Here is a 17822-nt window from a genome sequence, read left to right as displayed (position 1 = left end):
ACGCGAGGCAATGGGCACAAACTGAAACACAGACACTTCCATCTTAACATGAGGAAAAACTTTTTCACTGTAAGGGTGACAGAGCACTGGAACAGGTTGCCCAGAGAGGTGGTGGAGTCTCCTTCTCTGGAGATATTCAAAACCCGCCTGGATGCAATCCTGTGCAATGTGCTCTAGGTGACCCTGCTTGAGCAGGGGGGTTGGACTAGATGATCTCCAGAGGTCCCTTCCAACCTCAGTGATTCTGTGATTCTGTGATTCTGTGAAAAGGGACCTTCAATATAAATGAAATTAGTGACAGATGTACAGTACACAAAGTAAGAATATGCAGTGAAATTTGTCATTTGTGCATTTCATATTTTAAAGAAGATTAGCCTTATTAATTTGCAATTCATATTCTGTCAAATTTGAGCTCAAATTTAAGTCAATCCAAGTTCAAGTTTTGTGACTCTCCAGAAAGGGGACATTGTAATACCTGTTGTAATCAAATAATCCCTTACTCATAACTCTTGATAGAATTCACAGTTTCATTGTTCTTATGAAAACCAAAATGTGCTGACTGAAAAGGCTGGAGTTACTTTGATACAATGCTTAAAGTTGAGTAAGCTTTTTAAGTGTTTCTTTCACTTTATAATTCTGTACAGTTAAAATAATGTTTTCTATTCGACTCTACTTTTTGAAATGCAGTTTTCTAGTTTCGTTTTGAGATACAGTTTTCTTCTTGATGACCAATTTTTGCATTTCCTGATTAAAAGAAGGTTTTGCTTGTCTAACTAGGGCCAAATATTTAACCCACCACAGTCGATGTGAATACTGACATGGATTTCAGTGGGACTGAAAACATGGCCTGAAAGGCTACATATGGGGTAGCAGTAGATAGAGAGTAGGTGACAGGTAATCTTGCAGTAGCTATTCTGAAAGCCTTTCAGTGCTCTCAAGTGAACAGTGAAAAAAATCACTCCAACCTTTTCAGATATCTCCCTCCTCTTCTAGCAAGAAAGGAGGTGGTCCTCTGAGCTACAGTAACGGGGGGGGGGGGGGGGGGGGGGGGGGGGGGGGAGAGAGAGCAGGAGAGGTAAAGCATGAGGCAAATGCTGATGTTCAGAAGAAAAAGGTCTCCTTTCATCTTGGCAGAATCCTATCTAATTACGACTTAGCACCCTTCCAATTATCAGAGATCCCCTCCTCTCCTTATCCATATTCAGCATCTGATAAAAAGTATGTAACACACCCAGGATTCAGAAAACCCCCCCAAAAATGGGTTGTCTCAGCTGAATGAGATAGAGACAAACCCACGGGAAATCCACTCTCTGGAATGTGACAATCCAACACAGATACACAAACACACACACAAGTCAATAAGAGCTAATTACCGTATTTTTGAAAGGAGAAGCACTGTGGAGYGCTACACGGATTCTTGTTTATCCTAGGAGATGAAAATTTATTATCACACATATATGTCCTCTCCTATCTCTGCTTACCAAAAAGAATTAACGTGTCCTTCATTTATTTGGAAAGCCTACATACAGAAAATGCAATGAATTAAAATAAATAAAAAAATTAAAGGAGTATGAGCTCCAGGAGAACAGAAGTATTGCCAGGGAAAGATAATGTCAGGCTGGGGGGGTGGGGTCTGGTGCCAAGCAAAGCCGAGGGCTGTGCAATCACCTCTATCAGTGCTCTATCAGTGTCTACACTCCAGCCAAATCCAGAGAAAACAAGGAGTCAAAGATTCAGGTCAATAAGCTTATAGGCGATTTGCACAAACAGCTCCTCCAGCAAGGTAAAAAACAAAGTCATATTGGCTTTTCTTTTTTATTCCTCCTCTTTGAACTCCCTGGTCCAAACACACCCTGGAAATGTCACTGTTATATGCAAGAATTTAAAGAGCTGAGCTTATTAATCCCATTAAGAAATAAGAACAAAGTTGCCTGTAAAAATCTCCTTATTGAGCTCAAAGTGATTATGGTATAGCTGCCTTATGCTGATCCTACTTCCACTTGCTATAGCAAAAGAGGTAGAAATGTGTCATGAAATCCATTACTGAAAAAAAAGGAACATTATTGATTAAAAAGGTTTCTGGAAGAAGAAAAAAAGCTATAAATCTGCTTTCTGATCCAGAAATAGAGAAAATAGCAAGCATATTTTTAGTCATTACATGACTAACATGAAAGAGGTAAAGAATATTTACACAGATGCACACAGGTATATATACAAAGTCACATGCCAGAAGAAAAGGGGACACAGAAATAATTTTCAGGGTGTTAAGAGTTTGGCTGGTATTATAGATGGCAGCCTGATAGCTTTGTACATGAGGTATGAGGGGAAAGATTTATGCACAGAAGACCTTAGCTTTGTGTATGCTTTTTCTTTTTTCACTCTGCAGCTGTTTCCCTGAATCTCAAGCCTGACTGCACAACCAGGTCACATGGTTTAACGTAAAAAATTCCAGTCCCAAGCTGGTCTGGCAGCCTAGTGACAAAATACAGTACACAAGCAGAAAACTCAGTTCAGGTTCTGAGCTCATCCCCTACTGCCCAAGCAGAATATGAGACTACAGCAGTAGATCTATACTCAGTATGCAGAAGCCCTTATATTCCCCGAACTGTCTTGCTGACTTAGAACTTGTATATGAGCATTCCAGACGGCACTGCATTTCTTTCCCCCTTGCAAAAACAGGCAAGCAAGCAGCAGGAACCTCAATCAGGCATCAGCACTCTAATTTGCTAAGGGAACACATGCTGGTTTGCCCTAAAGATACCATAGAACATAAATGCAATGCTTCATGAACAAATCAGTCCTCTTCCCATCTTTTGTTTCTCCCGTATCTTCCTCTGTCACCACCCGAAGCACACTTAGCAGCAGGATCTAGACGTCATCTGCTCTGTAATCTACCGCCACTAGCATCAAGGCCACTCAGTCTCCTTCCACTGAGGTCTGCTGCCAATGCTACCTTGTTATGGAGTAACTCTATGGGAAGCCTATGTATAAGTGGCAGCAGAATAGCTGAGCTACAAGCAAAAGGCAAGAGAATTCAGAGATATCATCCTTGTAAATCATGACTTCAAGAAACTGGTAAGTCTTCTTCCTCTAATAATCATACATAGATATTTGTTCATCTGCCTCTTACTTCAATCAAATGCTTCCAAAATAGTCCCACATTTTCTCTCTTGATGAAAGCCTTTGCTCCATTTTCTCCTCTTCCTCTGAACACAGCTACTTAACTATCTACTAATCTCAGGTGATCTCTCCAACTGCTCAAGATAACTTTTCCCTTGAAAGTTAATCCCTCGCTGAACCCTTCTGCTGAGAAGGACATAAAGAAGTGTAATTTGTTTAGCCAGTTCCCACCCTCATGAAGGGGACAAGGCGCAGGTTCTCCCTGCTGTTTACAGAGAGCAACAGGTGCTGCCTCTGTTGGAGCTTGGCAAACTTTCCAAATAAAAGACAAGAGAATTTTGAGGGGATTTTCCTGAGGGTACATATGCAGGATTGCAGTCCTGCTGATAAGCTACTTTWATCTTACAGTCCAAGCTAACTTGTACTTTCAGCTTGCTTTTTGTCCCATCCCCTCCAACTTCTTGCCTTTTGTATTGTTCTCCTGCTTGTGCACCTGTTTTATAGCTGCCCTTCTGGTTTTATCATCCTATCATGCCTCCAGTTCTGTGACAGCGTGCTCCTTTCCCCTCCACTGATGTGCTCTCTTCCCCTCAACCTGACCTCCTGTAAACAGCACATATGTAGGGGCTAGTTGAGCATGCGCCAACTGAGGCCCGTCTAGCATGCAAATATGACTATGAGTCAATCATCTCCCCCCCATAAATAGGGGGCAGCCCAGAGCCCCTTGAGCTCTCCTGCATGGCAGCAGGCTGCACTGCAGAACCTCCCCTTGAGCAGGGACGCCTCTCACGGTTACTCCTCGAGGTTGAGAGATTCCTTACCTGCCACAGATCCTCGGTAAGTGATTAATAGCATGCTCAACTTCTGCGAACTTCGCGAAACTTTGCTGAATTATATCTCTGATTAATTGTGCACATAATCCCTTAGACATAAACCATTGACCAAGTCTGAGACTAGGACTGGATCCAGCCGCATCTAGGCTCCTCTCAGAAGGAGTTTAGAAAGCAAGGGGGTCCAATCCGAACCTCATGACTCAACAGAAAGGTCTCCATTGCACATGCATCTGACCCTGTCCTTCATGCAGTAAATAACTGAGTGAACCTTGCCAATCGAACCTCATTAAATCATTCTTATTTACGATTGAACTTTGTTAAGTTGCTGTCTTACTGCAATAAACGTAGTGCTGCTTCCCTCTTACGAGTGAAGTGCATCACTCCTTTCGTGACAAATTCATTTCTTCTCTTCTCTCTGTTAGCACGTCCTTATGCTCTCATTATTCTCCTTTAAAAGCAGAAAGGTATTCTATATGAGTGATCTGCCAGTTTCTGTACTAGGCTTTGGGCCATCCAGTCTATCACTCTTCTGCATAGGAGACAAGTTACTTCCTCCTTATCCACACCATCTTTGCCAACAGTAGAAGCACTGGCTAATGCTAATTTAATAAATTTTCTTGATCTGAATTTAATCTGAATTTATCTTAATCTGATCCAGATTCTGATTCCAGATATCCACTATCTGGACACTGCAGAGAAAGGCATCTTTAGCAATGGACACTCCAGGCTAATACGGCTTTGTACGGATAGCACCATCAGATATTCCCATTACCAGAAATACATCAATTGCTAATACATAAGCCTAAATGCCAATTTTCAAAGGCCACAAACTGACCAAATGCAACGTATTTTCATCAGGGCTACCTCCTACCAAATTTTTAGTTTCTATTCCAAAGGAATGAAACAGTGCAGCTTTCCAGCTCTATGCCTATTTTATTATTATTGTTGTTTCCAAAATATTCTATTTCCCCTAATCTCAGTCTCAAAATTGCAAACAAACCAAACATCTGAATGCCATTTATTTTGAGGTTCTTACAAAAATACTCATTCTCGGGTGGGAAACTTCATCCAAAAAGGTTAAAATTTCACAGTTATAAGCTTAAAGCCACACCTGATAAATAGTAGGTTCCTAACGTCCATTTTGCTTTTAATATATACATGCTTAAACACTGTTCATTTCTTCATATTTGACTGTAAACGTAAGATAGCTAGGAACAATTATTCTCATGTGGCAAAGTTATTTGTGGTATTGCAAAAGGGGAGTTGGTGGGTGGAATTTTCCAGATTTCTTGTTGTAAAAGCCATTAGTGAGCAAAAGCATAAGGGAAAAATAGCCAAAAGTCATAATTTTGAAAAAAGGGAAGTCATAAAATGACACGGAGCTCAATCAATGTGATTAATTTGCTTTACACTTTGCAGAGGCTTTTGCCTTCACCTTCTAATTCTGGCAACTGTTCTGCTGAATCAATCTCACAAACCCAAATTAGTAAGGTGGGAATGACAAGTAAGGCTTCATAAAGGTTAGCTGCAATTTAGACAACAAGAGACAGGTCTCTGCTTACAATACAATCAGGCATAGTTTGACTGAAAATCTCTTCAGTTAAAAAGCCTAAATTATCAAGTTGTGAATGCACATCCTCTACTTTCATCCATCTCAATGAATCATTAGTTTGGTGAATTGTTATTTTTGGTGCCTAGTTTCGATAGTTAAAATCTTTGTTCTCAGTGGTTCCTTGCATTTACATAGGTGGGGAAGTATGAAAAACACAGTACGGAAAAAGGTCCACCAACACCCCCTCCTCACCAGTTGTGCCATTCGTTGCCCAGGTCTCTGCATTCCTACTGGAACCCACCTCCGGTCATTCGTCCTCTTGTTCTAGGTCAACTAGGAAGGAACACCCTCGGGAGAAGCAAGGGGAGCCAGGACAGATGGACAGCTTATACCCAGGAAACTCCCCTTAATTTCTAGAACCTTCAATGGCGAATGGTAGCAAAACAAGAATGCAGAGCTAGCATAGAGGGTTCCCACACAAATCCTGATATTGTCTAGAAAAAGCATATGGAAACATAGATCTGCATTAATTTTTTCCCTTCTCTGAAGATATCTTGTTTTACAGGCCACCAATACTGTCACAGAGCAAAATATAAAAATCAAAGTCAGGCCCTCAAAAAAATTAAAATAAATCTATTTGCTCCCTACTCTCTAACCTACTTGTTACATTTCTCATTTTCAAACTTTTAGTCATGACATTAAGGAAAAATTATTTTAAAAGAGAAAAATTTTATTTCTCATATTATCTTTTGATTTCAATACTGAAGCACTAAAAGGAAAAAGAAAAAATACCCTTATGAATTATCGCCAGATTCACGATAAAAATCATGTTACATTAGTCTTATATTTAGTATTACTTAATATAGTCACAAACTCTTCCACTGAGAAAAGGGCATAAAAGAAACCTATCTGCTTCCCAGATTAGTCTTCTCCTCTTGTGTTTTGTTCTTAGAAAAGACATACATGGCCACATGCTAATATCACTTCAGCTATGACCCTGAAGAATCTGAGACATTATTAAAAAACAATAGATTTGCAGTCTACCATTTCATCCTTTTCCAGGGTATATTCTCTGCTTACTTCAGAGTGAGACTTTCTGTCACACTGCCTCAGCTGGAAGTAGATTAGGGGTTTTATGTGACCCTTCATCCTCAGAAATTTCCTTTTCAACTTTTCCTCTCTAGCAGTTGTAGTGGATAGGTTTAAGACTCTTTTAGAACTACAATACACATCACTTGGAAAAAGAAGTGCTGGAGAGTCAAAAGGTATTCAGCTTGAAGAATCAACAGATGTCTTTATAACACATATGGTAATCTGGTCCATATTTAAATTTATTCTCGTTTAATTCCTGACCTTGTTAAATACAATGCCCTGAATTCAGTGTTTTCCCTGAAAGATGTGCCCAATAAAGGCAAGTAACAGGAAAACTTGAAATTCAATATGAATATGCAACAATCATTACTATGATTATAGTAAATGTAAAGCATATATTTGTGTGACTTTCACCCAGAACAGTAGTATTTCCATCGGTGGGCCCTGGAAATACAGCAAGTAGAGCAGAGAAACAGCTACCTCAAACCAATATGAATGGTACACAGTCTTCTAATGGTGACAGAAGGAATTCAAGAGATGCCAGTATGACAATTAGTTAAATTCAAGTTTAAATAATTATTAAGTAATGCCAGTATCAGGACACATTTTCTTTCAGCTAAGCAAAAAAGTGCCTAAAAGGCATGTGAGCAACAAGTGAATGCATAGTAATTGTTGTACCTGTCTACAGCCCAGTTTGAGACCATTTATAATCTGGTCTTACTTCACAATAAGCTTTGCAGCAGTTATGGAACTCTAAACTACGGAACAGACTTCTGATCTCTTAGGATTATTTCTTACTAAGTATCAAGTACCTACAGGGCAGAAATAAATGATTTTTTCCAAAGTTTGTAAACTACATAGAAAACATGTAGAAATTACATTTTCTTGCCTTCCCCACTGATGACAGAAGACTAACAGTATGCAATCACACTACTTGACTATTCAGACAGATTTATTCTAGCTTGTCTAAGGCAGGCAAAAGTGATAAAAAAAAAAAACAAGAGGATATCAAGCTATCATGAGAAAATGTATGTCAGTATCGGCAAAAGAACAGAAAGACAGAGAAAATCATTGATATCCAACTGCCTGCGGGGGTTTTGGACTAAGGGAAGAACATCATCACAACAATTCCAGCTATTTGATAGGCATCCTTACCTGCAGAAGACAAACAATAAAGCAATCAAGTGGAAATCTGGCAGGAAGAAGAACAAATCAATGTTCTACATAACAATAATGATAGTGTGCTTTTTCTGTAAGCTGAATGGGAAACAACACAACCTTGCAGACTGAACACCGAGTAAGAATGAGTCGGTGTGACTTATGCTAAAACACATATATGTGCTATAATTTGAAAGTAATGCATCAAAAAGGCACTGCAACTTTAAAAGTTATCCTTTCACAAATCATTATTTTTCTTGCTATGCATAGTAAGTGCTATTACAAGCAGTATTTTAATCCTAAAATCTACAGACACAATCTGTTTTTCTAGCAATGTTTCCTAGGAAAGGAAGCAATGAACAGACATGCTGTATTGTTAGCTTCATATCTGATAATAATGGACTTTTGAGACCTCTGTTATAGTTAAATAAAGAGAAAGTAACATTCTTGGAGAATAACATTAAAGGCAAGATGATTCACCTCCCTGAAAAGGGAATCTTCCATCGCATTTAAATACTTACCCCTTTGCAGACTAACTCCAAAAGTCACTTATTTTCCTTTTTTTCAAGTATCAATAGGACTTTATGTAAATTTTAAAAACCACAAAATCTTTTTGACCAGTCGGACACAGTTATATCAATATTCCCTCAAAAGATGGGCTACAATGATTACCTTTATTACAAAAGTATTCCACTTCTTCACAGCTCAGATTTTCAGGCTCAAACTCTGCGGAAAAGCTTTCCTCCAACGGAAAGTCGTCTTTAGAGATAATATCGTTTTCCTCAGACAGGCACTCTTCTTCTTCATCCTCAATGGCATCCTCAAGGGGCCCTTTAAAAAGAATCAGGAACACTGTGGCAAACCATCTAACAGGACAACGTGAAATAAAACCTTAGTGAACTCCTAACCGGAGGCCTTGAGCTAGTTTTTCCTTCTACTGCTGTGTTCAGCATTTATTAGAACTGACCAAATAGTATTTAACAGAAATTGAAACAAAAAGTGACTTCTTTCCTAACTGATTACTTAAAATCAGAATATGCAAATTGCAAATATGCAATTACTGTGCCACTAACACTTGCACGTTTCTTTCATTATTTCATTATTCATCAGATTCTAATATTAGAAGTAGATAGTTCTAACAATGAAAATCAAAATTACTTATAAAACCCTTCTCTTGTTGTCATTTTTTTTATGCTGAATTACAGTACTTAACAGGTTTCCTTTACAGACTTCATTTCTAGAGTTAACAGGACTGATATCAGTAAAGTACTGTAGAGCTACTGACAGTATAAACTTCAATTTATTCTGCTGTTTTGCTTCAGCCAACACCTGAAGGGGTTTAAAAAGTGTTTCATATTCTCTGTGATCATTAATTTACTATATTCTTTAATAGACTACCAGTCTATTATCCCAGATGGGAGTCAGACAGCCTTATCATTTCATTTCACAGAGGCCAAAGAACCATTGTGGTAAACTACTAGCCGAGGGCCACAGAAACGTAAGCCAGTTACAGAAGCAGGGCATAAGTTTGAATTTGAAATGGCAGCCTGAGGTCTTTGATTCTTCTAGTTACCTAGACATCCTATTCCTACAGATCCTCTTGAAGAGAGAGTGTCTGGCACATCTAAAATACATAATGCCTAGGTTACAAATTGGAATGTACTCAAAAATTAAAATTTCTTCTTTCTTATGTACACACTTTACGGTCATTGGTTAATAGTAACTACATAGTAAAGACATCTCTTGCGCAGGTGCAGAATTTTACCCCAATTTAGATAGAGATTTGAAGTAATTGGACATATTTTAACTAAGATTTTATTAAATGTCAGTATGTTTCAAAACCCATCTTAAGACTGGATTTCAAAAGAGAGATCTCATTATACATGATTGAGACTTGAAAAAAAAATTAAATATTTCACTCTCCAATGAAAGCAGAGCCTCATTTATAATTGACTGAGTATTTCTTGCTAGAAATGAAAGCTAGCTAGCTAACGAAAAAAAATGTAATTTGTATTTATATGATGGTTTTCCAGTATTAAATACACTATTCTTATGTATTCTGTCATGCTGTGACACAATACCCAAATGATTCTGTTGCAGTTGATGAAAAGGGAGGGATAAAATTTTTAAAAGAAATCAAATATTGACTACACTCTAATTTTACGTAATTTATTATGAGTCAGTGACTACCTACATTTATTAAAACAGCAAAATTCACTTTAGGCTACGCTTTGCAATTCTTGCTTCAGAAGAATATGACAGTTACTTTTTACTGAAATTGATTGAGATTTCCAGCTGGGATTACATAAATTAATATAGCTTACTATCTTTCATGGAAATATGACTATTTAAGCCAGCTGAGAATCTGACCAAATGAACTCACTTTTGTGGACACATACTCACCGTGTTAGTCACCATTCAGCAATATATCTCTTAAAATAAAGGGCTATTATTATAGCTGAAGAAATTAAGTTTCCCCACTATCAAAGTGTCCATTATGGTTAATTGCACTTTCTAGCTTTGTTGGGAGAAAATCCAGCAATTGAATAGGCATACAGAATAAAGAGTGGATATCCTACTATACTAAGTGGAGAATAAAACATTAATGTATATTAGAAGAATTGTCAGCAATGCATTGCATTTAAATATAAGCAACTTGGGCACCTTACATGTGTCCAATTTCAATTCAGAGATAAAAACACAAACCAAATAATGTAAACAGCAGCAATTATATAAGATAAATAACAAACCATTTTCTATTCTTGCCTCTCTTTTGATTTTAATTTTTATTATTAAAGGCAATTTGTTTTTTAAATTTGGAAAGGACATTTATACATATCTCCATAAATCCACCAAAAATATCATGAGATTAAACTAGGAAGAATTCGTATACTTTTACGTCTAAAGATTATGGCAGCACTACAGAATACAAATATGAAGACTTTTTTTTTTTTTTTTTTTAACTAGTCACCAAACAGGGAAATAATGTTTGAAACCCAAAATAGCCCTACTTGATCTGATACGTAAAGTTCAAGGGATTCAGAACAGACTATCAAAAAATATCTTCCAGATCTTATGATTTTATTAATACATGACACTGTCCATAGAGACATTTATTGGTGTGTACTCCTAGTAAGAGGAAATGCAAGTTTCAGTCATGTATAACATTGGATAAATATGTTCTACATCACATATGACTTTAACAAATTCTTCACATATTTTAATTTGGGAAAAAATATAAACTTCAGCCAACATTTCAGTGAAAGCTGGCTTCCTGATGAATGACTTGCTCTTCATCATAAATTAACTTTTTCAAATAGAGTATCTTGAAAAATACACTAAAAGCGATATACATGCAAGAAGCAATATACATGCAAGCAATCCAGTTGGAAGGTATATATGATATTTAGGTCTGTTTCCAGACATTAAGCCAGTTTGTTTGATCAGGTCACCAGCCTGTAATCAGCAAGGAATAATTACCATATATAACCTAAGATGATACCAGAAGTATAGTTGGTATGTTTCCATTTGTAGCAGTCATGGAAACGCACATCTTATAATTTCCATTAACACTCTTTCCAAGAAGGCAGAAGGAATACAATGTAAAAACCACCTCTGCAGCATAGGTTCAAAAAATAGTCTCTTTTGAGGGCTGGAAGTTTATTTTTTTAAGAAATCTCAGACTAAAAAAGTTATTAGCAACTGCTTTTATAGACAAATTGTATGCACAGATATGTAATATTTCCTTATTTTGTCCAAACATTTGGATGCTTAAATGTAAATTTCGTCACATCCAAGTAAAACCAGATGTATGCATACATCTATTTGTTATTACTTTGTGTATGTCAACCCACACGCATCTATAAAAAAAATATTCATGTTTATCAAGTCATGTATGGGCACACATCACACTGTTATGTAACAGTTTACCTCAGAGGCTGATACCAGATGCTTGGCCCATAAAAACCATCATGAATTTTGTTGAAATTGAGGGGTAATGTGTAAATATATTTCTAAATTCATGATGCTGCTGCATTATATAGTTAATCCATCTACAACTGCTCCTGGGGACAAATTTTGTCTTATTCATGCTGAGTTGTCTTTTACTTTGTAAGTGTTCAAATACATTCATATCATGTCCAGGCCTATAAACTGACAACTTTAATATAACTAACTAAAGAATAAGGCATTAATCAACATCAACAAGACCAGTTCACAAGGTTAATAGCAAAATTAAATATTTCTTGGTCACCAGGTTCATGTAAATCAAAATATTCATGCTTGGATTTTGTGGCTATTTTTAATTATCACTCAAACTTATACTGGGTTAAAGAAAGCACTGAAACCAAAAGCTGCTTATTAGGAAATACAAACAGATTAAACTAACTATCCTTGATGACTCCATCTAATTATTTGCACATAAATAGACACTGAATTTGAATAAAAATAAGTTGTCAGAATCTCACAATAAAATTTGTATGGAATTACATATTCTTGACCAAGGCAAACACACAAACTTTCCAGACTCACATTTGTCTAATTTGTCTACCTAAGTTTTTCAAACAGCCTCTCCCTGCTATCAGTAAATCAAGTCAGCTAATGTACTATCTTATTTGGTTCAAAAATGTAAATGTAGATTTTCAAAGTTTCCTAACCCTCCTACCTAGAGAACAACATACATGATGTCTACTCAATTTTATTCCTGATTTAAAAATACATAATTTTTATGTATTACATAATACATAGACATAAAGACAAAAATAAATGTTTTTTAAAAAAGCTAAGTTTATTTCAATTGTTTTCTCTGATAGTGCTTTTTTTGCCAGTTATTATTATGTTAATGTATTACCTTCAGCAGTCTGCATACAGCTTAATCAGTTACTTTAGTACTAAAATTTACCTTCCTTAAAAAAAAAAACGTTGATTTAATTTAGTTGTATTACACCCATTACTGACACCTATCATGTTAGTAAGCAGCTATGGCACACATGCTATATCTGCTCATATGTTACTGCTGTTTATTTCAACTGTAACAGGATCAAGGTCCCATCCCTGTTCTGCTGAAAAATGTATTCCAATAACTTGATTAAGTCTGACATTGACAACAAAACAATGCAACAATGGCACAACAATGCAAATCCAAATGATTCCTACCACTGAAGATCCTCTGTCACAGTTATCTGTGAGTCAACAGCCCTGTGATATGATTAAAATCTTAAAATAAAAAGTAAAATTTAAAACTCAGAAGATTTAAGAGTTAAGCTGAACAGTTAATTCCAGAGAGAGAGTCTAAATGTTTGTCTTCTATTCTCATTTCAACAATTCTTTTCYTATTAGCACTTTGTAAAAGAATTTGATGTAATCTAAGGAATCTCCAATGCTTTAGATTAGCTAGATACATGATAAGCAGTTAAGAATTTCCAAATTCACTAGATAAAAGGCTTAATTTCTGATCTTAAATGAGGTACTGAAGGCAAATTAAGTCTCCATTACTTCATCCTAGACTTTGCATAAAGCCCTGAGAAAAGTATTTCCTTTTTAAAACAATACTTGTGTTTTACACAACACAGCAGATTGGGGGGTGGGGTTGGTGTTTATCAGGTTTACTTATTCAGTTGGTACTAACTCTATTTTATAAGTACTTATTCATACAACCATTAAAATGTTTTTTTCAAATAAAAATAAGATAAGCAAGAGGCAGTAGAAAGCAGTACAATTAGTGACAGCAGCGAAGGAGTGAATGCAGCAGAAGCCTGTATGGCTTAGTGGGCACAGTAGTCCACTTCAAAAAATCGCCATATATAATTTGATACAAATAACAATATCTACTGAGGAGAGGCTGACGAGTGAGCCGCATGTGCCTTCATGGAGAAAATTGCTTCTGATTGAGGCCACTTGGCAGCACAGTGTGGGGAAATCTGAACTGTAGCTCCCTAATTTCTACCAGATTTACAGATACTCAAGCACATGTTTTTTAGCACTATCAATATATTAAACATTTAAAAAAGAAATCTAATAGTCATGTTTAAATGTAAATATAGACATATAGCTAGCTAAGTGGCAATCTTCACACAATGAGAAACAGAAGCTACCTCAACACCTAGGATAGGCGACATTTAGCAAAAAATAAATAAATCATTGTAAGCATTTTAGTAATGTAGAAAAATGTGAGAATGAAGCATCGAAAGAGGGCTTAAATTCATTTAGCACAAAAAGCTTTTGCTACAATAAACACTCCTCTGAAGACAAATTTGAGCATCAGACCCCATGAGCTTGTTAGTCCTGCTATAGCAGTGCATGACTCCAGTTTTATGGTACCATAACCCTAATGAAATAATTGAAATTCAATAACATTAAACTAGGGAAGTTCTGTAATCATATCTTGTAGTCAAATTCATCAGACTTCTCCCTAAAGGAAACCACTTAAATGCATGCTCAAATTAAGCACATGCTTATGTGCTTTCCTGTCCAGTGCTTTGTGCTTAAAATGCTTGTATCCTACTGTGGGAAAGTTCATAGAAATAATTATCTCATGAAAATGTTAAGTGGTTAGCTTCCTACCTACCTACCAATATTCTCTTACATTCCCAGAGCAGCAACATAAATCAGTCCTCTTAACAATTAAGAATGCTTCAGAAAGTCTACAATCCTTGACACTAAATGTCTGGGGAGAGGTTAATGAGTATAATTAGTAGTAGTAGCATTAAATAACAACGCATCTGCTAAAGCAGAGGAGCCTGAAATTCACTGGATCAACATGACTTCTGTGTGATCCATCCAGTACTTCCTAAGGAAACATGCCGCCACGCACATACTATCCTTAGCTTACAGTAAAACGTCAGTATGAGATGTGGTATGATTACAAACAGAGAGAGCAAAGCTTTGGAAAAATYAATCCATTTGTCTCGTTTCAACAAAAACATTTTCTTCTAAATACAAACAATGACATAAGAAAACCAGCAGGCAAATACTTTATTTGGAGTCACACACTGAAGATACTTGGGCATCTTTTTTCTAAAAATTCAGTCAGGAGCACTGAGACTATAAAAAAAAGTTTCAATTTATTTCATTTTAAATAGGGGGAAAAGGGCAGTAGTTCAGAGTTTTCCTCTTCCTTCATAGCTACTTCTTCAGTCTTTTAGTTAACCCAAAGATAAGGTTGTTTCCAAAAACTATGATTTAACAACGACCTGGAGACAAATTTAACAACAATCTGAACAATCACAACAGCAGCAGAGACAACCCAGCTTCTCCTTCTTTGGGGAAAAAATTCTTACAGGACACTACCAGAAAAATACCAGAGAGCTTCCTCTCTGGGAAACTGGCTTTCTCTTGTTTTGTAGAACTTTAATTTAAAGTGCACAGACTCAAACATTTCAATAGACCCTATATTCTCAATCAGTGTGAAGACATGGACTAATAAAATACAGGAGATGAATACAGGCTGCTGTAATCAAAATATTAACGGCAATGTAGCAGCCCAAATAGAATTAATATTTCAATTTAACTAAACTTAAATTTTCAGTTTTTATTTAACCAATAGGTCTCCCAGATATTATTTGGTCCCTGAGACTTTCAATATTCCTCTCAGAAGGAGAATCTCGAATTGCAGGTATATAGATGACTCATAAAAATAGAAGTACACAACAGGTCTCCAGACAACATAATAAATGATAACAAAAGAAAAATGATAATAAAACTTTTCCTACAGAACTAGTCACCCCCCGCCCCCTGCAACAGTCACATGGTCCCATGACTGTCTACACATTATTGAGCTCTCTTTGCTTTTGGTTAATATTGTAGAACAATAGCGCATCTCCCCTCCTCCGGAGAACTGAAAATATTTTCTTTATCTAATTCCACCAGAATGGAAAGGAAGGGCCAAGACAGGTGGCTAAATACAGTTCTTCTGTTTGGCATTATATGGCAATGCCTAATCCCAACAAACTGCTGCATGAATACCTTAAAATTATGAGCATGCTGTTAGCAGTATGTGACTGGAGCTCTAACCGGCACATCAGTTTAGCAAAACTTAAATATACTTTTAAAGGTCAATACCTGTCAAACAAACCACTCCCACTTTTAAAGAAATGATTCCCTCTTCAGTATATTGAGTTTTCTATTTAGCTTAACTAAGTTATTTTGTAATTCCCGTTACAATTTTATAGCGATATTCAAGAGGCTCAGTGCTCTAAACTGTGTGCATTGAACTTCTCTAGTGTGTTATGGCTGAACTGCAAAAGTTTTGTCCAGATCGAAAGATTGTGCCAGTCTGTGAGATATTCCTTACATTTTAATTGGGGAATCCTACTGGAATGAACCATTTATCACTTTCAGACCAGTGGAAACTTTATGACCGTGATTTAAAGACCAACTTAATAGAAAAAGGAATGGGAAAGAGCTGCTCTTTGGACACTATAAATCCACACCAACCTGACGTAATTGAACTTAACAGCAAGAATAAGCTATATTTCTGTAGCCAAAAAAGGAGTTATTTTTAAATGCACAAGTTCTTCCTGCAGCCACTCACTTTTAACATAAGTTGCATCAGGGGATCTGGTAGGAAGGAAACATTTTTATTAATTTTCCCCTTATCTGCAAGAAGAATGCTGATTTTTTTTTTCATTTGCGTTCCTTGCCTGCAGGTAGCAGACCAAGAAAATCATATAGCAGAAATTTTTCCTTTTGATTAATTTCTTTCCATGTGTTATGTTATTTCTTATATATAATTGATTTCAGGTTTTGCTCGTAGCTGTACATCTTTTTTATATCTGTACCTACTGCCTTCCTTCAATCAAGAAAGTTGAAGGAAATTACCTGAATTTTGTAAAGTTTATTAAAAAAAGAGCTCTGTGAATATTTAAATTGAGTTTTGAAATGCTAATACAAGAAAGATATTAGAGAATTTTAATAGTAGGTTCAATCTGACCCACAGACTATTGTAGAAAGGGTCAAATTTTATTCAAATTATTTCTTTACAGCAAAAAATATGAACCCTTTGATTTTATAAAAGTAGATTAATATTCTTCACTGCTAGGTCTTTTGGCACTTCGGTGCATGACAGCATTAACTGTACTTCTATATAAACTTTTCAAAGACCTTTAAAGGTTCCAGTAATTTGGAGTTTCCCTTCCATTTATGCTCCTGTCTTCTCTTCTCTTAGCATTATCCGAGAGGCCACAACAAAACTGGCAAGTGCCATTTATACATATATACATATTTACATAGTTATTTCCCTCTTAGAGCCAACTCCAGACTATTTCTAACCAATAAAAGTGAAGTGCAAAAAAAGTGACCATTCAAAACATGCTTAGGGACACAATAATTTCAGAAAAAAATGTGAGTGTAGCATTAAAGTCAAAGTTTCAGTTGCATGGAAAACAATGATGTGCAAGAAAAACAAGCTCTAAGACCTTTGCAGTCAAATCCCAAACCTCAGTTTTCAAGTAGGGGCTCATGCAGAAATACAGGGTTAGAGCTCCAGTCCCCTCACTGCAGTGCTTTTAGTGTTGGGGTTCTGTTTTGCAAGGTGCACCTTGTTTGGCTCAAGCAAATCAGAAAGGACATGCAGATGAACCCAAGGGTTCATCCATTTTACCTCAACATAAGCAGAGAGAGAAGAGAGAAAGATGTCAAGTGGTATGTGGTACTGTTATTATACAATACGTACAGGCAGAGCTAATCACAAATGATTATACTTATTTACCAAATGAATAGTGTCATGTTTGGTCAAAAAATGAAACTGTTTTGAAATACAAATACTATGAAAGACTTTATGAAAATCTTTCCCCCCTCAAACCTTCCCACCTGCTGTCAGTTAAAGTGTTGTCCTGTGAGGACCCTTCCATATGTCTCTCTAAAAAGCCTTAAGGAATAAGCTTTTTTAAGATACAATGTGGACAGTAGCAGCATAGCAGATTAAATAGTTGCAATTTTGTCCTGGAATAACTACTCCCAGAAATAAAGGTCAGAGGAATTTTTAAAGCTGACTTCCTTGGCACTATGATGCCAAGAAGGCTGCAAAACTGGTAGCTGTGAAGGGTATGAATACAGCAGAAACTTAACTG

The 17822-nt window shown here is 36.5% G+C and overlaps 1 protein-coding gene across 1 annotated transcript in view; it reads right to left on the bottom strand.

Moving 5' to 3' along the window:
* The window catches only part of ZFPM2 (zinc finger protein, FOG family member 2), a 314563-nt gene that overhangs the window by 243484 nt on the left and 53257 nt on the right, over positions 1–17822 (bottom strand). Inside the window, exon 2 of the mRNA XM_026079249.1 lies at positions 8428–8586. Within this exon, the coding sequence (XP_025935034.1) occupies positions 8428–8586 (159 nt within the window). The remainder of the gene's footprint in view (positions 1–8427; positions 8587–17822) is intronic.

This window comes from Apteryx rowi, unplaced genomic scaffold (genome assembly GCF_003343035.1).
Source record: "Apteryx rowi isolate R43461 unplaced genomic scaffold, aptRow1 scaffold_497, whole genome shotgun sequence".
Lineage (NCBI taxonomy): Eukaryota > Metazoa > Chordata > Aves > Apterygiformes > Apterygidae > Apteryx > Apteryx rowi.
The sequence above is the reverse complement of the archived record's forward strand: the minus strand, read 5'-3'. Positions and strand labels throughout refer to the sequence as shown.